Consider the following 25869-nt stretch of genomic DNA (forward strand, 5'->3'; position numbering starts at 1 on the left):
TATGCCACATGATGTGATCAAATTCTAAAAACCCCCATAAAATTCTTAACAACTTTGCTTCCCAAGCTTCTCCCCGGTGGCACTGTTTATCTAGGCATCTCCCAAAACACATAGATAAGAAAAACCTGTCTCCATCTGATTCCCAGATTCCTCCTTGGTCCCACTACAAACCACCACCCAGAACACAACTCTACCTATCACCTCACCCAATCCTTTAAAGCTAATCATTCACATCCTCTAGTCATGCAACTGATTTATAATTCGAGGTACAGAGTGAACTCTACTCATTACAAATTCATGCTGTCATTTAAAGCATCCTTCAAAATTATAGAAATCTCATTCTCCCTTGTATACTCATTAGTCCATTCCCCATAATGACTCTCAGGCTAAACACCAATACCCTTAATTTTATTGTTTTGTTTACAATAAATATATGATCATTTTCATCCGTACCTTCATCTCAGCGGACATTCTACTAACCAAAACCTAGAATATTTGCAATCTTTTTCTTGCAGGATATGTAACAGCCATTTGTTGAATGAATGGCTGTCCTTTCCTTACCAAAATTCTGTTCTTCCTTGGTTTGAAGACATTTTCCTGATTCTCTACTTTTTCCAATTGCTTCATCTTCCTCTTTACTGAATCTTCCTTCTTCCTGACGACCAGCAGTCTGCCCTGTCAATTCTATCTCCAATACATGTTTCAAATCCATCCATCTCTTTCCATCTTCACTGCCATCACCGCTAACCTGACCCAACATTATCTCTTGCTTGGACTATGCTGTGATCTCTCAACTAGTATCCCATCCCAGTTACTGGCCCTCTTCAATTCCCCAGATTGATGTTACTATTTTGGATCATGTTATTCCTTGAATGAAAACGGTCAGAAATGTTTAAATGGACTTTTAAAAAACCAAACTAAAGGAAGTCACTAACCCATAAGCATCACTCACCCAAGTATTACTGGATGAATAGATTAATGTGGACAATTCAACAAGGCTCAGTCTTAAGCTCTGTTCTATTCTATGCTCTGAGCAAAGGCTGTCTTGCAGCTAAAATTATTATTTAATGATTTTCAAATTAGAATCTCCTACAACAAACTCTTACTGTAGTTCTAGTCCCGGGTGTTCTTTATAAGACTTTTCCATTTATTCTACAATCACTTTAAAGCCTAAATTAAAATAAAGAAAGCAAGGCACAGAACAGTTCATGGCATGCTACATATATGCCAATAAAAGGAATACCTGTGACTATACATACTTTTTTACGTATGTATAAAACCTCTAAGAAGATATACAAGAAAATATAACACTGGTAGCTTCTAGCAAGGGAAACTGTATGGATGGAGTCCAGGATGGGAGACATTACCAAATACTGTCTGAATTTTTAATAATGTGAATGTATTATCCATTTAAAACAAGCCTCTAACCAAATGATTAATGTAAACTTGCTTTCTTCTCAACTTCCCAGTTTCTGGGGGGAGCCATCATTTTCCTGGTTCCAAGATTCAAAAAACACTACCAGTAACTTTTGATGCCTTCTCTTTCATATATAACCATTCACCAAATCGTCCAGCACTTTCTTGAAAATATACTGGAGTTCTCATCCTTTCCCATTCCATTTACTACACTGACTTTCATTTTTTTGTATCTGAATTATTGCAAAAGGTCTTGCTACCTAAAGCTCTTGTTTCCCTCCACACCCTCAATTCATTATTCATGACTTTGCCATACTCCTTCCCAAACACAGTATCACTTTCTTCATGTTGGGTCCCTACTCAAGAACCCATAATGGATCCCTTTTGTTTATCGAACCAAGCTCTCAAATAAGAAACCTAGGCTGCAAATAGGCTTAATACCTTTTGTTTTAGGTGTACTATTTCCTTCTCTATCACAGTTCCTGTAGCAGGATACTGTACCACTAACCAGAGTGAAGTTTTTCTTAATGATTCTAGCCAAAATCAATCTCTCCCTTCTAATTTTCTACTGCCCAAGTCTGTGGAATACAGTTGCTTTTCATATTTTGTGTTGGCATATACCTACTGTACAATCATTAAACTTAGCCTTTCTGTGCCTTAGTTGCTGTATCTGTAAAATTCTTTAATCATCTTTCAATGGAGTTAAAACACTTTATCAGCTTAGTGTCATTCTGTAATTGTTTCACCTGTTAGGTCTTGTCTCCCAATAAAACCCAGGATGAGAACTTCCTTATACTTCTTTCCTAAACCCAATGAACACAAATTGTGTTACATGATATAAGAGGTACATATCCCAATGACACTTTCAAGACCAGCGGGGCTGAGTCTACATAACTTAAAAAAATTGTTGGCATATGTATCAGGCACTTTATTACCAATTTAAAATAAGCTGTATGGTAATTCTCTTCCCTTTCCAATGAGTGTATTGGCTCCTTTCAGGTAAGTGTGTCTTCTCCTTCCCATTTACTACGTCAGTATTGTCCACAGTATGCAAGAAAAGTAATGTGAATCATGAGAGCCTACCGATATTTGAGTATCTGACATTCAACTAAACTCTAACTTATTTTGAACACACAATTCATTACTTAGCTCGTTTTAGAACTATAATGTTAAAAAAAAAAGAATATTCCTCTCTGAATTTATTCAATGTATTTTAATATAGTAAAATATCCTATAAACTATGGATATATCATTCATTCAGTAGTTTTTTAAAATTAAAATCCACTAATGATCAATATACTACATATAAATTCTGGAAATAATAATTTCTAGACTAATTTACTGAATAACTTAAATGACATTCTACAAAAGGTAGAACTTAGAAAAATAGCAATGTGTTCGGAAATCCCAATTTGTGTAACTTGGTAAAAAGTGCAAATGGAACAAGATTTTGGTGAAAATACGAAAAATCGTTCAAAGTTTAGCATAACCTCTAAATGGCTCTTGGATTTATATTAGAAAAGTGCACTCAATTTAAACAAAAATAAAGAAAGTAGAACAAGTGACCTCATTTACACAGGTTTATCATTCTTACATTCAAGATTTTCCATATTATTGTTATTGCCAAAGAGTTTTCTTAAACTTTAATGTTTATAGTAAAAGTACCTCAATTAGAAAAAAATATATAGTCCAGTAGTGTATTATTTGAATGTGATTAATTACAGTAAACATTTTCCTAATAGCACAAAATCTTTTTTTTAATTAAGGTTTTTTTCCCTCCAACACTTTAATTTTCCAGTAGCATAACATTACAAACAAAACCATGTCCCAAAGTTTCTAAATACCACTGTATATTTTTGGACGAATGCTGAGGGACTATTTTACATACCAACCCCTGCCATAATGTGTTCTTTCCAATAGAAACAATAGTCAAAAGATCTTGAAAACAATTTGAGAAGAATCCATATTATAACTAGTTTGTAGGGCGTCACATGTAAAACCACACTTCCTGAGAATTTTATATTCATACAGATAGGGAAAAAAAATTCACAAAATTTTAGTATTTCTTTCTCCACAAACAAGCAAGCAAACAAAAGACCTCGTAAGTGGCTATCTGGCAAAATTCAGGGCAAAGAGAGAGAGTAACCATCTGTCTGGCTTAGAAATTAAATTTAATTTAGTGTGCTATACCTTAAAATGTTTAAGGTATAGGGAACATCTTCAAGTGTTCAAAACAGGACAAATGTTTAATTTGATTCTCCATCAGGAAGGACACATAATATTTTCTAAGTAGAGGAAAAAAACTCCTAAATCATTTAGTTTAAATGAATGTTGAAAACTAAAAAAATATTTCAAAGAACTGATTAAGAATATATTGCATACACAAAACAATTGTTTAACAGTAAGACTTTTACTAATAATGCGTTGTGCAACAGACATAGTTTCATTCCTCCAACAGGAAGTATTTGTTTCTGGGTACTGAAATTTTCATTGGCCCTGAAGAAAGTAGGCATTGATGATGTAAATATCTTAACATAATTTATCTTTTCCTTCAAAAATCTCTGCCATATTCACTTTACATACCACACACACAAAAATAAAACTGGAAATAATCCAAATGTCTAACAATAGGTGTATACCATACATCAGAATACTGTACAGTGTTTTGTTGTTTTTTTTTTAAAAACACACAACTAGATCTACATTAACATGAACAAATCTCCAAAATAACGTTGAGTGAAAAATGAAAGTTGCAGAATACATGTAAGAATACGAGATCAATTGTATCAGTTTAAAAACACACAAAAGACTACATATTATTCATGGATACATACATATGCAGAAAAGGTATAAAAGCATGTACAGAAATAATACACATCAACTTCAGAATAGTGGTTACCTACAGGGAAGATAGAGAATGGATAGAATGAGATGGGTACAAAGGGGGCTTTAACTCTACCCACAAAGTTGAAAATTACAAAAAGATTTGAAACAAATATGGTATGTTAACATTGTTCAATCTGGTGGTGTTACACAGAAACTCATTATATTATTCTCTATATTTTTCAATTTTGAAATCTTTCATAATAAAAATAAAAACATTCACAGAATAAAGAAAAAGTTGAATCATGCTGCCATTTCCAGATTAAATAATTTGGTATGCTAAAACACAACACAGGTTTTCTTTTCCCAAATAAGACAATAAATATTAACAGAAAACATTATATAATTGACAATGTACACTTTTGCAAAAGTATCACTTATTATTATATTAAAAAATACAAGAATAGGATTTCAATGCTTCTACTTCAAAACTCTATCTTTGCTTGAGTCAAAGGATCTAATTTCACACCACAAACAGGCTTTCCTTGCTTTAAAGAGTACCCCTTTGAATTTTCTTGTATGCCACTTCCTTTAAATGTGGTTGAGAATAAAAGGCTTAGTGTACAGGGTATAGCAGAGACCTGGCTAACTGTAAGTTAAATAAGACTAATGAATACATTGTATTCTAATATAAACGAACAGTGGCTCAATTAAAAGATAATAAATTATTTCCAGTACATAAACTTTCACTTTTTAGTTTGAAACTTTTAACCTGTAAGGGAAATATATATGGTCTGTTACTTTGTTTACCAAACATTTTTTCTTGTCAGGAAAGCTTTCCCATCTTTGCCAGATTAATACTTCCTTGATCACAGATGAAGTCTTTCAAATTAAAGATAAACAACTACTTGCCTGTTGTTTCTGATATGCAGTGTTTGGATTTATCTTTGATTCCAAGAGTAGTGATCCTGAAAGATAAAAAAAAAAAAAATAATAACACATATAAGTTTCAATTTATAAAACCTGAATAAAAAAATCAGAGTCCACATTAAAAAAAAAAATCATCTCATGTTCCCTTCACTCAGCTAGATATCTGCAGTAATCAAATGTACTCTAATTCACATTTTTCTCCCCAGATCTGAACTTCATATTTAATTTAAAACATATCATCCTATTCCAAGAAACCCTTAAATGGGGGAAAAAAAAATCCACCTAAGACAAACATTCAGACTAAGAATATAAGGATGTAATACTTTAAACAATAACGAATTTAAACAAATAAATAAAAGACTATAAGGAGACTTGATGACTATTAAAGTTTTATTGAAATGAAGTTTTAAGGTCTAAATGACCACTTGAAGCCAAACTCTTTTTTTAACAGTTATTTTATTGCATTTCCAATTTAACAAATAAAACAAATTACAAAGGACCACAACAGGTACACAAATTACAGAACTGCTTTTCTCCTTTTCTCCTTAAGAACAAAAGGACACTTGCAGGTAGAAATAAACGTCCGTGACTATTTCAAGGAAAAGTACAAGAGCACAAAATACATCACGAATAAATCTAAGATAAGTTATGTTTCTACCGTCTGCACATAGTTCCAGATTACAACGAGAAAGGTGCTTTAAATATGACTGTACATAATTTCACGACTGAAGAACACTTGCCACATGCCTCGTCCAATCAGTAAGTCAACGCATTCGTGTTTACTGTCTGCTTTGGTGCCCGGACTTGTCTGGGCTGTGAAGGCGGCCCAGCACCCCTACAAAGGCCGCCCGGAGGGATCCCCGCCCGCACAGGGATGCGCCTGTGCGTGCGTGTATCGTGGCAACCGCCTGCAGTGACCCCGGGCTTTCAAAGGTGCCTTCAGGTTTCCCCCCGCACCTGTCGACAGTGGCAACGGGGGGCAGCTCGGTGGGAACGTCAGTTCAAGAACAAAAGACTCGGAAAGGAAAGTTCCACTGAACCTTTTGCATCAGACACGGGACGAGATAAAAACGAAAAGAGGAGGGAGCGCTGGCTCCCCAACGAGTCGAGATCAATACCTTGTCTCTGTGAGCGTCCGCCCCTCTCCGGCACGCTCTCCCCTCTTCAAAAAGAAGAGACTGGAGAGGAAGGGGTCAAATCCTTAACCGGGACGGGAGGCGGGGGAACAGAGAACAGGCGTCGGACCGAGGGTAAACGCGGACCAAGTAGTTTGTGTTGACCGTACAGAAGTGCAGAAACAAAACCAAGGCTCTGGGCGAGAGGCGGCAGTCCCAGCACCCCGCCTCCGGCCTAAACCGCAGGGCTGTGCCCTACCTGGAAGCATCCCCCCCCCCCCCCCGCCCCCCAGCCTACCGTTCCAATAACCTTACCGTCCGACTCCGCCCGAACCAGCAGCGACATCCCCTTGAGCTCCTCCACATAAGTGGACGAGACGTGCCCGGTGCCTCGGTCGTCCCATTGCCGGTCTTCATTCAGGGTATAGACCTTCACTCGCCGCCGCGTATCCGACATCGTGGCCGCTGTTCCCACCGGTCCAGACGCGGCCGCCTCCACGTCCCCCTCGTCCTCGTCCCCTCACTCTTGAGAAACGGTAGCGGCGGCGGCGGCTCCGGAGAGGCCCAAGTTCACCATGGCTCTCAAGGTTCAGCCGCGGGAAGGGGCAACAAGAGCCACCGGGACCTCTCGGCCGGAGCCCCGGGACCTCTCACTTTATCCACACACACACCCACCCTCCCCTCCCTTGGCCCCCCAGAGCTCGCTCGCTCTCCCGCCGCCGCCGCGGTAACTACTACACATCCGCCATCTTGTAACCCGATTCTCTCTGCCTTTCTCTTCCTCCTCCAGCAGGCTCGCACGGGCTGTCCTAGCAGGGGCTACGGCGGCCGACGAGGCTAACGCACCGCCGCTCAGCTTCTGCTCGCGCTTCCAGGGCCAGCAGTACTCGGCGTTCTCGCGAGGCGGGGTGGGAGGGCCTGAGTGCGCGTTCTTCCTGTCTTGGCCACGCCTGCGGGCGCGGGATCTCGGCCGAGGAAGTGGTCCTCGCGATATCCCCGTCCTCTGCTGGTAACGCGAGACTTTCTGAGTAGGCAGGGAGAACTGAGTGCTAGTCTCGCTTCGTCCGTTTTTCACCCGGCGGTGTGACGAGTCGTGCGACCCATCTCCGAGGAAAAGCAAAGCAAACTTGGGAGGTACGCATCCTTGGACGGGACTAACCCTGAGCGAAAAGGAAGGAGATGTGCTCGCACTCCGTTGTGGAAGCTCACTCTGTCAGCTATGGGAGAAAAATAATTGAAACCTCTTTCGGTGAAAAATGTAGGAACTTGGAGTATTTTAAGGCAATCTGAAAACCAGATTGGAGTCTGTTACAGTTAAGCATCTCCTCAGGAAGTGTTTGTTTTCTGCATCTCCTGACGATTATAACGTCGTACCGAAAAAGAAAAAAAAAAAAGAAAGAGAAAGTGTTGACAATTTCCTATTTCCCGCCAAAGCGTTTCGCCGTTAACTTTGGTAGCTGGCCATTGGAAAGCATACTTTCCGCTTCATGAAAATACAGTCCCCTTATTGTGGTGTAACCTCAGAAAATAAGCCTTAAGATAGGTTTAGGGAACGGGTTGAGAGCCCCCTTTCTCACACATCCAAGAGCATTGTTTTGACATTTTTTTAAAAGTTTCTCTTGTGGGCATTTCTTGTGCTATCTATCGGGATGTCTTGTGCACTGAATAAGCGAAGGAGGAATTCTCGGGCCATTCACGTTAGTTGTCAAACATTGGTCGCGACAAGACGTGCACTGCGCAGTTGTTTATTTTAATCCCCGTTCGTTCTTGGTAGAATCCTTTTATTCTTTCTTTTAAGACAGTTTCAGCTTGTTCCGCCGCCAGTTCTCTACAATCCATTAGCTTGAAAGGTGAAAATCAGGCGAGATGCACATGTTGACCCTGCAGGGCATTCTGGGAATTGTAGTCATTACTTAATGGTCTTGTCAAAACGTGCTTTTGTTTTGACTAGCTCCTCTGTGTGGACACCCTTCAGAGGTACTTTAAAACGAGAGACAATGTTTTACACAGAGCAGGCGCCTGATGAAAAATAATTCCTAATATCAAAATCTGGATACACAGGGTTTTTTAAATTTAAAGAGGACCTCGGAACCCATTAATTGCTATGATTGATATGGGAAAAAGGCATTTTGAACTCCGAGAAAACATTTCTGTCTTGGGTCAGAGCAAGCTTCACATAGATAACTTTGAGCCTGATTTTAGAAGATCCCTGAGTGGGAGTTTAGTTTGCAAAGATGTTCAAGGCTGAGGGGATAGGGTAAACAAAGTGATAATGTGTTACTGGCCTAAAATAACTTATACAAATTTATATATGTCAAAGGAATGAGAACTATACAGAAGTCACTTTATGTGTTAAGAGGTTAATAGCCTCTGGACAAAATTGGGAAATAATATGAATCATTTTCTGAATTTATTCAGTCATTCAATAAATATTTGTTGAGCATATGCTATACAGTAGACATTGGTCGATATAGTGAATAAACTAGAAAAAGCTCCTCTTTTCATGGAGCTTATATTCTAGTGTAAGAAGACAGACAAATATATGCCAGATACTGATAAACATTATGACCAAAAATAGAGTAACAAGGTTAGAGAGTGAATTTGGGAAGGGTAAAGTGTTTATTCAGGAAGTCCTCTGAGGAAGGCAATGGGCCAAGCTTTTCCCCAGGGTGAGAGAGAGAGAGAGAGAGAGAAAGAGAAAGAGAGAGAGAGAGAAAGAGAGAAAGAGAAAGAAAAGAAAAGGAAGGAAGGAAGGAAGGAAAAGAGGAAAGAAAGAGAGAGAGAGAGAGAGAGAGAGAAAGAAAGAAAGAAAGAAAAGAAAAAAAAAGAAAGAAAAGAAAAGAAAAGAAAAGAAAAGAAGAAAAGAAAGAAAGAAAGAAAGAAGATATCCAGGAACCTGGAAGCAAGTACAAAGGCCTTGTGGGCTGTTGCATGTTGAATGAGTGAGTGGGATAGCAAGGAATAGCAAGGAAACCAGTGTGACTGAAGTGGGGCAGAAAAGGGGAAAAATGGTGAAAAATAAGGTTGGAATTGAGACGGGATATTTTGAAGGGCCTTGGATTTTACTTTGAACGAGTTGCAAATCTCTTGGAGAGTTTTGAAGTAATGTTTCAAAGCAACTCTCCCATCTTCAGAATTTCTTTTCTGGTATAGCCCCTGAGATCTGGTGACTGAGAAATTAAGGAGCAGATTAAACCCCTAGGACTCATCTCTACCCCTTACTAGATCCTCAAGTACAAGTACTGCAGTAGGTCAGAGGAATTCACTCTCACCTACTGCAGTAGGCCCATCTAACATTTGTAGAGATGGACGTTTGCAAGGCCAGGGCAAGTATACAAATGGAAGACTGTATACCATAAGTCTAAATATTTTTAAGTTTTAAATCAAGCGAACAAACTGTTGAAATATATTTTCTCCAACCTTTGGTATACTTTGACAAATATATTTTCATAATGACCAGGAAGCCAGAGTCAAATATAGAATTCTTGATTTCCTTAAGTTCCAGAGTCTCCCTCTGGGCCCATCTAGTCTACCTTCCTTCTCTTCTCACACCTCAGCTCTGTCCTGCAGTTTGACAGTCCTTAATTGCACACATAGGATACCCCAGCCGTTTGCCCAAGCTCTGTCTACACTTCCTGAATATAGTCAATCCCCCCCTTGGCCACTCTTCAGGAGGATAGGATTTGGGAAGAGGACTGTGTAGACCTTGGAAGCAGGCTTGGCCTTTGGGATGGACAAATCCCTTGGTTCCATGGACTTAATCACCCTCGGGGGAGAAGCATGGACAGAGAGCCAGAACAGATCCTTCTAAAACACAGGGACCAGTGGTTACTTGGGTCAGAGGGCAATACTGCACTGAAACAATGTGTTTTTTCTAGCAAAGGTTATTTTCGTCAGTCATCGAAGTTCTACTCCAAGGATTAAGATATATTTATATAATTTACAGATAATCTTATATAATAAAAGCCTGATATGCTAAGTGTCTGGTCGTCCATTCAACCAATCAAAGCATAATATGCTAATGATATGCTAAGGCCACTCAACTGCTTGCTATGATGTGCACTGACCACCAGGGGGCAGACAGTAGACTGGTTGACCAGTCACTATGACGTGTACTGACCACCAAGGGGCAGACGCTTGCTGCTGGGGTCCGGCCAATTGGGACTGAGGGAGATGGGCCGGACATGCCCTGTAGCCCTCCTGTGGTCCCTCCCTACCCCTGACTGTGCACCCGTGGGGTCCCTCGGCCTGGCCTGTGCCCTCTTGCAATTCTGGACCACTTGGGGGATGTTGAAGAGCCACTTTCGGCTCCAGCCCAATCCCACAGGCCAGGCTGAGGGACCCCACTGGTGCACAAATCTGTGCATGGGGCCTCTAGTGTTTATATATTTACTAGAGGCCCGTTGCACGAAGATTCGTGCAATAGGCCTTCCTTCCCTTGGCTGCTGGCAAAGGTTTTCCTCCAGCACTCGGGACCCAGGCTGCTGCGGAGAAGCCAAGCCTCGAGGTTAGGCTTCTCCGCTCCGGCTGCAGCGAGGCTTGGCTTCTCTGCTCCGGCCGCAGCAGAGAAGCCAAGCCTCTTCAGTCTTCAGTCTTCAGTCTTCAGCCTTCGCTCGGGCCGGACCCTTCAGTCTTTGCTCCACGCCTGCACATGCAAATTAACCGCCATCTTTGTTGGGTTTATTTTCATACTCCTGATTGGCTGGTGGGTGTTGTAGACGTACAGCCAATTTGCATATTTCTCTTTTATTAGTGTAGATATCTACCACCTTTTTAAAAAAACACGAATAATAGAATATCATATACACTGTTGCACAAATTAACCCTAGTGTATCTAAACCATCTGTTTATGTATATGTGTGTCATTGCAATAGTCTGTATTTCAAACAGAAATGATTGTATGGAAGTTATTTCATGTGTGCCAATATATTTGAGGGGTTAAATTCCTAGAGCAGGTTTTTTTAAACCTTGCCATCTCTGATATTTTGGGCTGGATAATTCATTATTGTGAGAGGCCATCCTGTGCATTACAGGATATTTAATAGCATTCCTGGCTTCTACCCACCAGATGCCAGTAGTACTGTACCCCCTCCTCCAGTTGTGAATACCAAAATGATCTCCCATCATTACCAAATGTCTCTTAAGGATGTATTACACTTTAAAAAAATTCTTGAGGATTTAAAAAATATATATTGTTAATCTCTACAGGGTAAACTGGATTCTCAGTCTCATTGACTCATGTCCTTGAAATGTGAAGCTTTCTTTTTTTTTTTAATGAAATAACTTTTATGAAAGTTTTTTTATATATTCACTCATTTTTTCCTGAAGGTGATCAATCTAAAAAGAATAGCTGACCTCCAGACAACATTGCTTCCTGCTTACTTATGAACTTTCTGGACCAGTGCCTACAACCAATCCATAAAGCAACAAGTAGTTCTTCCTTAGGGACTATTCACCTATCCAAGAACTTTACCCACTTCGCCTTTTCCAACCCTATCTATAGCCAGTGTAAATTCATTCAAAACAACGTACATCTTCCCCAAACTCTTTATATAAGACTTGTTGTCTACTCCATCTAGCCCTGCTGCTGGAGTTTTAGACTGCACAACCCCGGCCCTGGTCCTTTCTCTGGCTAACATGGCTCAGTAAACTCTTTCAGGATTACTTTCGGTTTTGAAGAGTTTTGTTTAACAACCGGAAGCCTTATCAATAACAATCAGTCGATTAACGTGTTTTTGTATGTTTTATTTACTGCATTCTTATAATAAAGTAAGCTAAAGAAAAATATTCTGAAAATACATTCACAGTATTTATTGAACAGTGCCTTTATTAAGTGGACCTGTGCAGTTTAAAATTGTAACCTATTCTAGACTTAACCACTGAATGGTCTTTGTGAAAAAATTTGATATTAACGTCTTTCAATCGTTTTTTATTTCTTGTATGATAAAGTTCGTTAGGATGGCATGCAAAGCTCTTCAGGATTTGGCCCCTACTAAATCCTGATTCTGCTGTCAAGAGCAAGGCTATAGAGTGTTGGCCTTCTCTGGGGTGATTTTCTTGTTCAGTCATAGCCCTCTTCCACTCCTTTCCAAATGTTTTTAGAAGTCTCCTCTGGGATAATGTAGTTTCCAAATATCCCTCCATATCCAGCCTGGGTAAAGGCAGAGGAAGGTTAGAGATCCAACTGTTTGGCATTCAGGCTTTCACTTAATCCCCACTTTCAACCCTCTACTGTGACTGTGTCCCCAAGTCAAAGGTCTCTCCTATTTCAGAAAATAAATCTCAAGACTCCCCCCCCCCCCCCCAAAAAAAAAAAAAAAAAAGACTCCTGAGGTGGTAGTGGCAGTGTTACAAGGGAGTGAATGAGTATGAGTGTATGTTTTGTCTGCCTGCTCAGATGGTAGTCCTTTGATTATGTAGGATGGGGGAGTAAACCCAGGCATTTAGTTCTCTCCATATAGACTTTCACCATGCCCTCAAATTCTCAGCCCTTATCCTTTCTAATTTTTTGTGGATACAATTTTTTCTCTTTACTTCTCTGTTCATTTAGGTTGTAACTGCTAAGTTTACCACTTCCCTTCCATCTGTTATTACTAATCCTAATATATAAAAACCCTGGGTTGTAACGACCAGTAACTACTGGGGCTTGACCAACCGGAAGTCAGTCCTGCAGTCAGAAGTCCTGACTGCTGAGGGGGCTGCGAATCAGGGCCAGAGAGAGGCCTGAAGAGAGAAGCAGGGACTGATTTGTTGCCTCTGTGGCAGCTTTTGATCAGCACTTGCCTCTCTCTTTCTCTCCCAGTCTGGCCAGCAGCCGCACCTCCATCTCTCTCCAGGCCTCAGTCCCGCCTTTCTGATCAGGCCCTATTGATAGGCCCAGAGACGCTGACTGGCATAGGAACCAACCAATCAGAACCAAATGTGGGTGCTGTGAAGAACCAATGGATGTCTAGGAGGTGGAGCTTTTGATGTTGATTAGCATAGGAACCGACCAATCAGAACCAAATCTGAGTGCTGTGGGGGAGCCAATGGCTGCGTAGGAGGCAGAGCTTTTGATGCTGACTGGCATAGAAACCGGCCATTCAGAACCAAATCTGGGTGCTGTGGGGAGCCAATGCCTGACTAGGAGGCAGAGCTTTTGATGCTGACTGGCATAGAAACCAACCAATCAGAACCAAATCTGGGTGCTGTGGGGAGCCAATGGCTGCCTAGGAGGCAGAGCTTTTGATACTGACTGGCATAGAAACCGACCAATCAGAACCAAATTGGCCAGCAGAGGAGGGCAGTTAGGGGCGAGATCAGGCCTGCAGAGGAGGGCAGTTGGGGGCAACCAGGCCAGCAGGGGCAGGCAGTTAGGGTAATCAGGTAGGCAGGCAGAGGCAGTTAAGGGGCAATCAGGCAGGCAGGCAGGTGAGCAGTTAGGAGCCAGGGGTCCCAGATTGCAAGATGGATGTCTGACTGCCGGTTTAGGCCTGATCATCCCCCAAGGGGAGAGGGTGCAGGCTGGGCTGAAGGAACATCCCTCAATTGGAGAAGGTGTAGGCTGGGCTGAGGGAACCCCCACTCTGTGTATGAATTTCATGCACCGAGCCTCTAGTCTTACCTAATAATAGATAAACATGTAAATTGACTGTACCTCTGCTACGCCCACAGCCAATCAGAGTGAGTATGCAAATTAGAAGGCCAAAGATGGCGACTGCCCAGCTGCTCCAGGGGCGGAGTGGCCAGGCGGGGCAGGACACCTGCTATGAGAGGGAGGGCAGGGGGCGAAGGGATCTATAGGAGCAGAGTGCCAGAGTGAAGACAAGACTGCAGACGAAGACGATGACGGCAGACTCCAACTGGAGTCTGCAGCAAAGTAGCGAAGACAAAGATGGCAGACTCCAGCCTGAGTCTGCAGCAAAGACGAAGAAGGCAGACTCTGGCCGGAGCGAAGGCCTGGGTCCCGGGTGCTGGAGGAGAACCGGTGCTGGAAGCCAAGGGAAGGAAGGCCTATTGCATGAATCTCTTCATGCAACGGGCCTCTAGTAATTATATAAACAGCCTCTATATCTGTTTCAAGCATTAACTGAAAATCATGATTCCTCCAGCTCTTATACCAAGAACATCCATGCACACACAATCAAAATATGACCTCTATTTGATGAGTAAATGCTTTTTCTATATTTCCTAAATTTGAAAAATGTACTGCCTCATTCTAGTTAGATTCCCATTTATAATATTTACTCCACTATGTTTATGGTTTTGCAGCCAGTTAGAAGGGCAGTATATCATTAAAAACAGCTCAAAGTAACTACCCCAACTCCTTACTATATTTGGTAACTATACTAAGGAAATAGGTATGAGCTTTGAATATGGCAAGTTCTAGTTTGTAAAATAGTTGTAGGCAAGTCAACTGGGCAAAGAGGTGAGCCACAAGATGACCAAGAGTAAATATGTAGGAAGAGATCCATGATAGTAGCAAATGTAATCTATTATAAGTTTTTCAGATATTTCAGAATTACAGGAAGTAAAGGTTAGTAATCTTTTCTAAGATACTAGGGGACCAGTGCACAAATTTATGCACCTTGAAAGAACTATGGGCCCTGAGGCTGTGGTGGGCACAGGGGCGGGCTCTCGGCCCATCCTCTGTGCCCCTGCCTGGCCCCTCCGGCTGTGGCCCTTTGTCCCCTGTCTGCCGGGAGCCCCGCTCCCACTGCCACCACTTCCACACACTGATGGCGCAGGCCTCGCTCACACCTGCTGACAGCATGGAGCTATTGGGGCTGGCGCCAGCAGCAGGTGTGAGTGGGGCCAGCGCCGGCAGCAGGTGCGAGCGCCAGGCAGGACTGTGGCATGCAGGAGCAAAGAATTTCAGTAACCACCAGAGGCTCGCCCTGATGACAGCAACTGGAGCCCTGCCTTGGTCTGGGGCCCCTGCTCAGCTGCTCCATCATCCCGCCGCAGCGGATGCCCGCCACATTCCGTGCTCTGTGGCCTGCTGTCAACACCCACCATGTTCCACGCGTGCCCCCAGGTGGTCAGCGCACGTCATAGCGACCAGTTGTTCAGTTCTGCCATTTGGTCTATTTGCATATTAGGGTTTTATATATATAAATATGTATGAATGGTTTACTTAAAAAAAAATTGATTTCTAGAAAGAGGAAGGGGGAGAGAGAGAGAAACATGGGTTGCCTCCTGCTCATGCCCTGACTGGAGATTGAACCAGCAACCTGGGTTTGCTCTCTGACCGGAACCGAACCTGCTACTTTCTGGTGTACGGGACGACACTTCAAGCAACTGAGTCACCTGATCAGGGCTAGGTAACTTTTTAAAAAAATATGTATTTTTTATTGATTTTAGAGAGAGAGGGGAGAGAGAAAGAAAGAATCACTCTCTCTCACTGATCAGCTGCCTCCTGCACGGCCCCCACTGGGGGATCAAGCCCACAACCTGAACATGTGTCCTTGACCAGAATCGAACCCGGGACCCTTCAGTCCGAAGGCCGATGCTCTATTCACTGAGCCAAACTGGCCAGGGCACTAGGTAACACTTGAAGTAAAAAATGGCACATGTAAATGAGCATTTTAATATAAATCATTAGAATATATTTATAGTATATATAAATCTATACATTACAAGATACTATTGAAATTTTGCTCTACAGATTATTACTCTAGAATTAATTCTCTTTAAAAAAATATATCATGGGGAAGAATTAGAAGATGACTGTGAAACAGGTTCTTCCATTACAATACTGCTTTTGTCATGTAGAGTTTTAACAACAGTTGTAGCTGGAGACTGCAGCACTTTTCGAGAAAGCCTCATTCTTCCATCAGCTGGATCACGCCCAAAATATTTGACCTGTGTTAAAGAAACAAATTTACTTTTTTTTTTTTTTAAAGTTTTTCTTCTTTTTTTTTTTAATGAATCTTTATTGTTCAGATTACAATTGTTTCTCCTTTTTCCCCACATATCTCCCCACCACCCAGTTCCCACCCCCCCTCTGCCCTTACCCGCCCCCCCCGCCCCGCTGTCCTTATCCATAGGTGTATGATTTTTGTCCAGACTCTTCCCATACTCCCCACACAGACACCCCTTTCCCCCTGAGAATTATCAATCCACTCCCATTCTATGCCTGATTCTATTAAGTTCACCAGTTTATTCTGTTCCTCAGATTTTTAATTCACTTGACTTTTAGATTCACTTGTTGATAGATATGTATAGAAACAAATTTACTTTTAATGTTTTTCCTGTTTACTGAAACCATAGCTCAGTGCTAAGTGAGGGTATATGCTAATAAATATAATCTGGTTAAGTAGTGATTATAACAAAGGAAAAGAGACGGGGTATTATTTGCCTAATTATAATCTTCTGTTAGATTCATTTGTGCCTTCTTATTCTCTCCAGGACAGGTCCCTACACCAGAAATCAAGTGAAAGTCATGATAAATGATTCTACAAGGGCTTTTGAGCCTAATTGTGCTACACACTATACAGGATTACACTTAGGTCACTCAGACTACTGCTTAAAGGACCATCACACTGGAGATTATTTGGCTTGACCTTAGACAATGAAAGTCAGGGGGAACTGTGGCAGTATTTAAAAACCTTTATGATGTTAAAAAAAAAAAAGTCTTATACAGAGATATTATGTCTTAGTTCTCATCTTTCCCTAGAGGCTACTTGAATAATGGGCTTGTAGACTGGAAATAAATTAGAAGCCATAGTTACTCAGATCATGGGTATTAGGTATAACTGGAACGAAAGGTGGTGTGGCCCAAGAAACTCGGGCTGGCAATAAGTTCTTTCATCAATTCCAAAAAGACTATAAAAAAAGGTCAATTTTGTTATCAATTCTGGAGCTAAACAATATGGCTTTTATCAAACTAAAAAACTTATAGCCTCAAGCAGTGTAGAAGAAATTAGAGTCCCAACTCTTTAAATATGACATTCAAGACCCTCAACAGAGTTATCAGGATTCTCATGTCCTGTCACTAAGTCACTGACTGCATAGCCATCACTGACTTGTTCATTTAATTTTAAAAGCTCTAAATGGGACTATTATTCTAACTAAACTGTAAACTATAAACTCCTTGAGGCAACAAATTGTCTTAAATCCTTAATGAGTCTATTTAAGTAACCCTACAGTTAAAAAAGAAGCATGTCCTGGTTAGAGCTTCCTTCCTTAAACACGATGGTTGTGGGTTCAATCTCCAGTCAGACCACATATGGTACAAGAAGCAACCAATACATGCATAAATAAGTGAAACAACAAATGTTGATTTGATTCTTTCAGCTTGCTTTTTGAAACAAATAATTGAAACTTCAAATACAATTTACAATTCTAGACTAAAGGGATGAATACAGGTACCTGAATTTCTTGGCCAACTTCTAATCCTAAGGCAGTGGGATGCTGAATCTGAAAGAGAACATGTTAAACTATTAGTTGTCATTTTATAATTACTTAATATCTATTGTAGTACACATTTTTCCCTAAGTCGAAATAGCTTTATTGGTTTTTCTGATTATAAAATCATAATTATAAAGATTTAAAATAATACATTAGTATTCAGATGATAGTAAAAAGCATCTAAAACCCTTCTACTTATAAATTATTGCTAACACTCCAATGAGTATCTCTTCAAATGTTTCCCTATTTAGTGTTTGTATTGCATTTTTTAAAAATGGACCTTTCTGAATTTGTTTCATTTAATGTGTTGAAGACGTCTTTTCATAGCAATAAATGAAACATTACAGTTGAGTACTGAAATGATAAAATTCCAGTGTTACAAATGCTAATTGGTGAATATAGGTGAAAGCTATATGGGTTTCAGTGTATTTTCCAAAAAGTTGACAAAAAATTAACTGCAGTGTTGGAATGCTTATGTATTCATCTACTCTTAATTAACCTCTTAGAACAAAGACCAATGTAGAACTCTTAGGTCCAAAGGTACTCATATATATTTACCAAATACTTTCCAAAAAGTTGGCTCCTATTTATATTCCTATCAGCACTGTAGGAGAATGCCTATTTCTTTTCCACATCTTATCTATATTGGGAATTTTCAACTATCATAAAGTTGAAAAATGATAACATTTTATTTGCATTAAAAAATGCTGTAGGTACTGAATATCTTGGTTGGCATTAAAAAATGATTGGTCTGTCATATTCTTTGCTCCTTTTCCTATTGATATTCATCTTTCTTACTGATCTATATAAGAACTTTATATATGAAATCTTTGTCATATGTTACAAGCATTTTTTCTTTAAGTTGTTGCTTGTCTTTCAATCTTATTGTAATTTTGCCATATAATGAGATACAATATTATTACTTTATTTACATTTTGGCTTTGATACCGTGCTGAGAAATATTTACCTAGTAGGAAGATTAAAATATTCTAGTCCTCTCTCAACAGCCTTCCATGCCCTGATTTTCTTTTTCTTCTTCACCACCTTAAATTTTTTTTTTTTTTTTACATTTGGCTCCTTGATCCAGATGGGATTTTGGTATTAAAAGAGTAGAGATCCTGCTTTATGATAACCAGCTGTACCAATATGATTTATTGAATAATCTTTGATTCTTCCTTAACTGAAAATACAATGTAAACATTGTATTATGTAGTCCCGTCCATAACTGGGTATATTTCTGTTTTATGAATCATCTATTTCTGGGCCAGTAATACTCTGTTTTGTTCTCTATAGCTTTATGATTTAATATATGGTAAAAATAGATACTCCTATTATTCCTCTGCCCTCCGTCCCATCGTTTTCTTGAGTATTTTCATATTCTGCTTATGAACTATAACAAAGTTTAAATAAATTTAAAAACATCCTAAGAATTATTTTTAAAAAAAAATATATTTTATTGATTTTTTACAGAGAGGAAGGGAGAGGGATAGAGAGTTAGAAACATCGATGAGAGAGAAACATCGATCAGCTGCCTCCTGCACGCCCCCTACTGGGAATGTGCCCACAACCAAGGTACGTGCCCTTGACCGGAATCGAACCCGGGACCCTTGAGTCCGCAGGCCAACGCTCTATCCACTGAGCCAAACCGGTTCCAGCCTAAGAATTACCTTGCCATGATTGGATGGTCAAGAAAATTGAGAAAACAGGTTTATTGCTATTTTAAGTAATTGCTTTGTGTCAACTCTAGATGTTATTTCACCCCAAAATTTTCAAGAGCCATTTCTATTCCTTCATAGGAGGAGAAACAAATATCTGTGATAAACAATGTAAAACCTTTTGTCAGCAGCATCTCTATCAGTTTTGGTTTTCTATATTAGGCCTGTAGTAGACAGAGTGTACAGTTCGCACCAGCTCAGTAAATTTCACTATGATTATTTTAAGGCAGTTTGAAAAATCATATGTCTTCTTTTTTTACCTTTCGTTGATCAAGTTGTGAGTTATGAAGTAGTACTGCAGTCATATTTGGATATAGTTTAACCATTACTCCAGTGTCTCTACAAAAAAGGAAATAGGCCTGGTTAAAACATTAAGTATCTATGTATCTATTGATAATCAAACTGTGATTATGTTTTCGTACAACAACAAAGTAAAAAAACAAAAACCCCTCCAATACATGTTTTTCTTTCTTTTTTTCTCGAGTTTTATTGAGATATAACTGACACGTAACATTGTATAAGTTTAAGGTGTAAAACAATGAATCAGTACATGTTTTTCTAACTATAAAAAGTATGATTGTCCAAAAGGGATATTTACTTTTTTCAATTAAAAATATACCCTATTTAAATATTTAAATATTATGTATCAAAGGACAGAAGGTAACAGAAAAACATGCAGTCAAAAGCCTTTAGAATAGATACTTTTTCTGTATTTTAATATTTTTCAAAAATTTTTGAAATGACATTAAATATTTTAAGAATTACCATCAACTTATTGCATAGTGATTTAAGGAAGGAGATTAGATAACTGGTATACTTACTTTATTTAAAAATTTCTTATTTTTTATAGTCTAAAATCAGCCATTCCATTTCTTAGTTCTCACCTTTAATACTACACTTAGTTCTCACCTTTAATACTACACGAAATTCATGCACTGGGAGGGGTCCCTCAGTCCAGCCTGCCCCGTCTCACATACTGGGAGCCCTCAGGGGATAATCTACTGATGGCTTAGGCCCGATCCCTGTTGGGAGCGGACCTAAGCCGCAGTCTGGCCTCCCTTTGTGGGAGGTGACTGGGCTGATCAGGGGAAGGCACCAGCCCCATCACCCTGCTGCTGCAGCTGCCAAGGTATTTTTATCAACACGGACTCCAGTCTCTTCACCATGAAAAAATGACAACTTTCTTTAGGCATTTTCAAGATGGGTCTTTCATAGGATATGACATTTCTTTTTTTATTTTTATTTTTATCCTCACCTGAGGATATGTTTCCATTGATTTTTCCCCCTTCCCTCTGATCCCAGGCTCAGCCCCTGCTCAAGCCTAAAGCCTCCGCCCCAAGCTTTAGGCTTGGGAAGGGATTCCCCGCCCTCCGCCTGGCACCTCCGATTGCAGGCTCAGCCCCTTCCCAAGCCTAAAGCCTCCACCCCAGGATTTAGGCTTGGAAAGGAAGACCTCCCTGCCCCTCCGATGGCCGGCTGGGAGTGACCTGGGTGCCAAGGAGGTTCCCGGGACCCAGGTATGTATGCAAATTAACTGCCATCTTTGTTGGGTTAATTTGCATACTCACTCTGGCTGTGGGCGTAGCGGAGGTATGGTCAATTTACATGTTTCTCTATTATTAGGTAAGATTATCCCATTGCCTTTTATTATTAACTAGCTTTCCCGTTGCAGGAAAATTCCTGCAATGGGATTTCCTGCTGCACTCTACCCCGCCTCCGTTCCTCCCTTGCCGCCTGCCTCGCCTTCTCCTCCGGCCCGCCCGCGTTTCCCTTCGCCCCCGGCCCCTCCTCCGCCCCGCCCTTGCCGCCCGCCTCGCCTTCTCCTCCGGCCCGCCCGCATTTCCCTTCGCCCCCGGCCCCGCCTCCGCTCCGCCTTTATCACCCGCCTCACCTTCTCCTCCAGCCCGCCCGCATTTCCCTTTGCTCCGCCATTGTCGCCCGCCTCCGCCCCGCCCCGCCCTTGCCGCCCGCCTCACCTTCTCCTCCGGCCCGCCCGCGTTTCCCTTCGCCCCCGGCCCCGCCTCCGCCCCGCCCTTGCCGCCCACCTCGCCTTCTCCTCCAGCCCGCCTTCGTTTTCCTTCGCCCCCGGCCCCACCTCTGCCCCGCCCTTGTCACCGGCCCCGCCTTCTCCTCCAGCCGGCCCCGCCTCTGCCCCGCCCTTGCCGCCCACCTCACCTTCTCCTCCAGCCCGCCTTCGTTTCCCTTCGCCCACGGCCCTGACTTCGCTCCTCCCTTCTCCTCCCCCCGCCCCCCTGGCTTGCTTGCTTCTTCGAAGCTTTACTCCCCTTTGCAGCTCTTGGCTTCTTTCGACACTGTCTTGATATGCAAATCAGCCGCCATCTTTGTTGGGGCAATTTGCATACTCGTCCTGATTGGTTGATGGGTGTGGCTTGGCTGGTGGGCGTGGCTTAGGTGTAGCGAAGGTGCGGTCAATTTGCATATTTGTCTATTATTAGATTAGATTTCAAATTGCTTTGAACATTCATGCTACATCTGATAATTTATTTTTTTTGTAGAAAAGGATTTTCTGATCCTTAAAATCAATCTTTTTATCTGGTAAAATAAAATGAACTACTTAGGCAATAAATAGTATATGTCTTTAAAACAGACCAACAAAAAAATACCAAAGAAAGAAAAAGCAAAAGGAAAGAAAAAGGAACTATTGCTAAGTCTATTTAACTGTTTATTGGGAAAATGAAAAAGTTGGGAAATTTGGTTAAACTATTCAGTTAGAAGAATCTATTATAATTTGTAATTACAGAACCATATTACTGAAAATCTACAAACTGATGTAGAAAATAAATTTATACCTTTAAATAATTAATGATTATATGGTAACTGACATAGTCTAAACGTAACTCCAAAGTAAATAAAGCAAACATATATGAAGCTTATAATATAAATCTTATTAAAAAACCAGCAAAGCATATTACTTGATATTACCTGATTTCAGTTATTGTTGCAGTATATACTGCTCCAAATTCTAATTGCTGCTCTTGCTGTAAGTGAAAAATAAGCCATAAGATTCATTATGAAAACAGCAACAAAAAGTAGAAAAAATAACTGTTATAAGATCTATACTTACATCATCTTTGCAGATTTCCATAATGTAGTCTCTTGCTTCATGCATAGCACTGGGTATCGGTGCAAATATAGAAAATGTTTCTTCATCTACCTGACTAATGGTTACACCTTTTAAAAAGATAATTTAGTATATTAAAGTTAACTTGCTCATTCCAGCGGAGATCAGTCTGAAAAGTCGATGTGAGTGGAGGAGAGTGACCTGGAAATAGCTGGGCAGGGTGGTGCTGTTTAATCAATGCTTTAGGAATGAAGAGGTTTATTCACCAACAAATACACCCTGCACCCCTGGTATGTATCCAGATTGTGCTAGCCAATATCCCCCCTCTTTCTTGCAGCCGATAATCTGGTGGGATAAAGCATGCAAGTTCTAATTTTGGAGAGTTTAGTTTTGCTCTCTTAATTATGAATAATGTCGATAGTAGAATTCTTTTTTCAACTTTTCTTCTCTCTCCCTTTTATCCTTTAGAGTGGTGAACAGATAAGGGACGAAATCGTGTCAGTTTCTCAATCTTAACTGGCTAAGGTGACTCTCCTCACTCTCCTTCAATAATCTCAAAGCTGGTAAGTAAGTACTAGGTAACCCAAAGATTGCTTTCAGAAAAAAAAAAAAAAAATTAAAGCTTACTATTCCTACACTTACTCTTTAAAAATAAGAGGAACACTATGTGAAAAACAGCAGAAGTAATTGTAAGAGAAAATTAAAGCAGAACTCCAAAGTGAAAAACTAAACATTTTTCTAAATGCTTGATTTTAAATTGTTGCAAAAAAGAATAGGAATTCTAGGTCATCCTTGAATACAGTTAAGGATAATCATTTGCTAATTTATTAATAGGCATACAGAAAACTTACAGTAAAGCCATATCTATGTTACATCCTTTTCTTTTGGTCTTCCTCTCATTTACCAAACATATATTTTTGGAGCAAACAATAGAAATGAGGTGACAAACTTATATGGCCTAGCATTAGAAATAAAAAACCCAAACTTCATATAACACTTACCTGTTTCAGCCTGAAGTTTTTTTAAATTATATCCACCTGGTCCAACAAATATTGCTCGTTTTGATAATGGAACCTGAACAGTTTCTGAAATGTAGTATAGACAAAAATATAAACAAATACATATATGAATCTAAAACATGTCCTGGTCACTTAAAAGTTTTTTGGCCTAGATACATGTAAAAATATTTCAGCATGAAATAGAAAACAATTTGCTAGTGACTAAAATTACTATAAGTTCTAATATCAATATTCCCCCAAATTTAAATCATAAAAGTTTAAAAATAGATTTGTTTTGTGTATGGAGTTACAAATATTGAAAAATAATAATATACTTTCATATATTAACATTTATCTTATGAAATCAGTAATAATTTTATTACCTATAACAGGCCCGTTTTCTTTTCTAGATGCCCGAGGCTTTGAAATAACTTTGTTCATAATCTGTAGTATCTCCTTCTTTGCCACTAGGAGAGATTAAAAACATAATAAAAATAATAACTATATAAACTAAATATGATAAGTTATAGCAGCAGTCGTCTTAGTTTTTATGGCATAAATTTCCAATTTTTTAGCTTAATAATAAAAGCTCTTCACATTTGTTACCTTGACAACTTTACTCATATTTCCTTCTCTATTCTTCTTATCTTAGAAAGTTACTTAATTTGAAAAATTTGAATTTTTAGTGGCCTCCCACTTTGGTCGTTAGTTATGTGCCTAGTAACTTAATACTTCTTGATCGAGGGTATTACATGAAATTTCATTTTCTAAAGCAATGCTTTCTAATAAGCCTATCTATAAATACAAAAGGCTAATGTGCAAAGTGTCCCTGCAGGAGTTTGACCGAGAGACCACTTGCTATGACGTGTGCTGACCACCAGGGGGCAGTGCGGAGTGAAGGAAGGCCCCAGCCGGTAGCCAGCAGCTGGGGAAGGAAGGCCCGGCTAGCAACCAGAAGGCCCCGATTGGCCCTGATCGCAGACCAGGCCTAGAGACCCTACCTGTGCACAAATTTCGTGCACCAGGCCTCTAGTTTTTTTATAATACGCCTACTGGGAATTATAGTTCCATTAACAAAGTAATGATGAAAAGAGAATGAGGCACATTGGCTTAGCTTACCTGAGGCTTGTTGAATGGCCTCCATTACAATTTTTAATGGTATTCCAGGTAATTTAATATCAGCCTAATAAGGAAAAGCCAAATATTATATAAATACTGATTTATGATATTATTAAATATCATAAAAATGAAACAAGTTTGGTTTAAAAATACCTGTAATGCAGTTATTCCCTTATTAGTGCCGGCTATTTTGAAATCCATGTCACCATTGTAATCTTCAATTCCCTTAAGGAATTTAAGAAATTATGATACAGTTTTAAATACAAACAAAATTCACTCATTGTCATTGTAGAGAAATTTTGAAAAATAGCTTTAGATATAATAAACTGTGTCCTCTAAAATGACACAGACATATTTTAACTGCTTCTAATTTGTGACTTTTAAGTTACAAATATTTTATCTGAAAAATCACTATTTCAGATGTTTTCCCCCTAAAAGCATAAGGATTAATTTATGACTATCCTAAAGTGAGCTAAACTATGGATACTTATATGTAATATAAATTTTTAACTCACATCCTATAAAAAACAAGGAGAAAATGCAGAGGAGGAAAGCAAGAACAAGGACCTCTTATTTCTTGAGTCCTAGCATTCTTTTAAGCATAAGATGCTTGTAAAGTATGTATAATCTTTACCATTAAGTATAAGAAAATGTGAATATACTTGCCAGAATATCTGTTAGCAAACGATAATCTTCTATTTCATCCTTATCAGTATTGTTTTTGGTGACCAATCCTATTGCCACACCCGCGATAGCAGATGAAATAGGAACCCCTATAATTGAGAGAAAGAACTTCTGTGTGATGTATACATCAGCCTAACATACATTTATCATTCTGTTGACATTTATTTTAATGTAAGTGGGTGGTATTCTAAATTGACAGTCACCGGAACTAATTTGGAAAGGTCTTTTTTTAAAAAAAAATTCCCTCCTTGTGAGGTCACCTACCTGGCTGTGTCCTTTGGTATTTGACTCCTTCTGGGTTCTGGTTACAGATCCCACCCCCACCGCCCAGTTCCTTTAAGATTTTTAAATTGATTTTTGAGAGAGAGGAGGGAGGGAGGGAGAGAGACAGAGAAACATTGATGTGAGAGTGAAACATGATTGGCTGCCTCCTGAATGCCCCCTACCAGGGATTGAGCCTGAAACCTGGGCATGTGCCCTGACCAGGAATCAAACCAGCAATCTTTCAACCAACTGAGCCACACTGGATGGAAAGATCTTAATAAATTGTCATCTAACTACCTCATTTTTCTTAAACATATAATAAAAGCCCCTTA

At 39.9% G+C, this 25869-nt stretch overlaps 2 protein-coding genes and 1 long non-coding RNA gene across 12 annotated transcripts in view; 1 reads left to right on the forward strand and 2 right to left on the reverse strand.

The window, feature by feature from the left end:
• Nucleotides 1-6741, reverse strand: part of PPP4R3B (protein phosphatase 4 regulatory subunit 3B) — a 46662-nt gene extending 39921 nt beyond the window's left edge. For all 7 annotated transcript variants that reach the window (XM_008162114.3, XM_008162112.3, XM_054728167.1 and 4 more), the window contains exons 1-2: nt 6600-6741; nt 5152-5207 (exon numbers count right to left, since the gene is read on the reverse strand). In XM_008162114.3, coding sequence (XP_008160336.1) covers nt 5152-5207; nt 6600-6741 — 198 coding nt within the window. The remainder of the gene's footprint in view (nt 1-5151; nt 5208-6599) is intronic.
• Nucleotides 6742-6909: 168 nt separating this feature from the next.
• Nucleotides 6910-25869, forward strand: part of LOC114230252 (uncharacterized) — a 275275-nt gene continuing 256315 nt past the window's right edge. For all 3 annotated transcript variants that reach the window (XR_008558549.1, XR_008558548.1, XR_003616123.2), the window contains exons 1-2: nt 6910-7418; nt 22941-23035. This is a non-coding gene — a long non-coding RNA (uncharacterized LOC114230252). The remainder of the gene's footprint in view (nt 7419-22940; nt 23036-25869) is intronic.
• Nucleotides 15834-25869, reverse strand: part of PNPT1 (polyribonucleotide nucleotidyltransferase 1) — a 42796-nt gene continuing 32760 nt past the window's right edge. For both annotated transcript variants that reach the window (XM_054728170.1, XM_008162111.3), the window contains 10 exons: nt 25256-25362; nt 24743-24814; nt 24590-24653; nt 23854-23937; nt 23474-23557; nt 22476-22582; nt 22334-22389; nt 19651-19729; nt 17637-17684; nt 15834-16127 (listed from right to left, as the gene is read on the reverse strand). In XM_054728170.1, coding sequence (XP_054584145.1) covers nt 15969-16127; nt 17637-17684; nt 19651-19729; nt 22334-22389; nt 22476-22582; nt 23474-23557; nt 23854-23937; nt 24590-24653; nt 24743-24814; nt 25256-25362 — 860 coding nt within the window. In that variant the 3' untranslated portion in view covers nt 15834-15968. The remainder of the gene's footprint in view (nt 16128-17636; nt 17685-19650; nt 19730-22333; nt 22390-22475; nt 22583-23473; nt 23558-23853; nt 23938-24589; nt 24654-24742; nt 24815-25255; nt 25363-25869) is intronic.

Source organism: Eptesicus fuscus, chromosome 16, assembly GCF_027574615.1.
Source record: "Eptesicus fuscus isolate TK198812 chromosome 16, DD_ASM_mEF_20220401, whole genome shotgun sequence".
Lineage (NCBI taxonomy): Eukaryota > Metazoa > Chordata > Mammalia > Chiroptera > Vespertilionidae > Eptesicus > Eptesicus fuscus.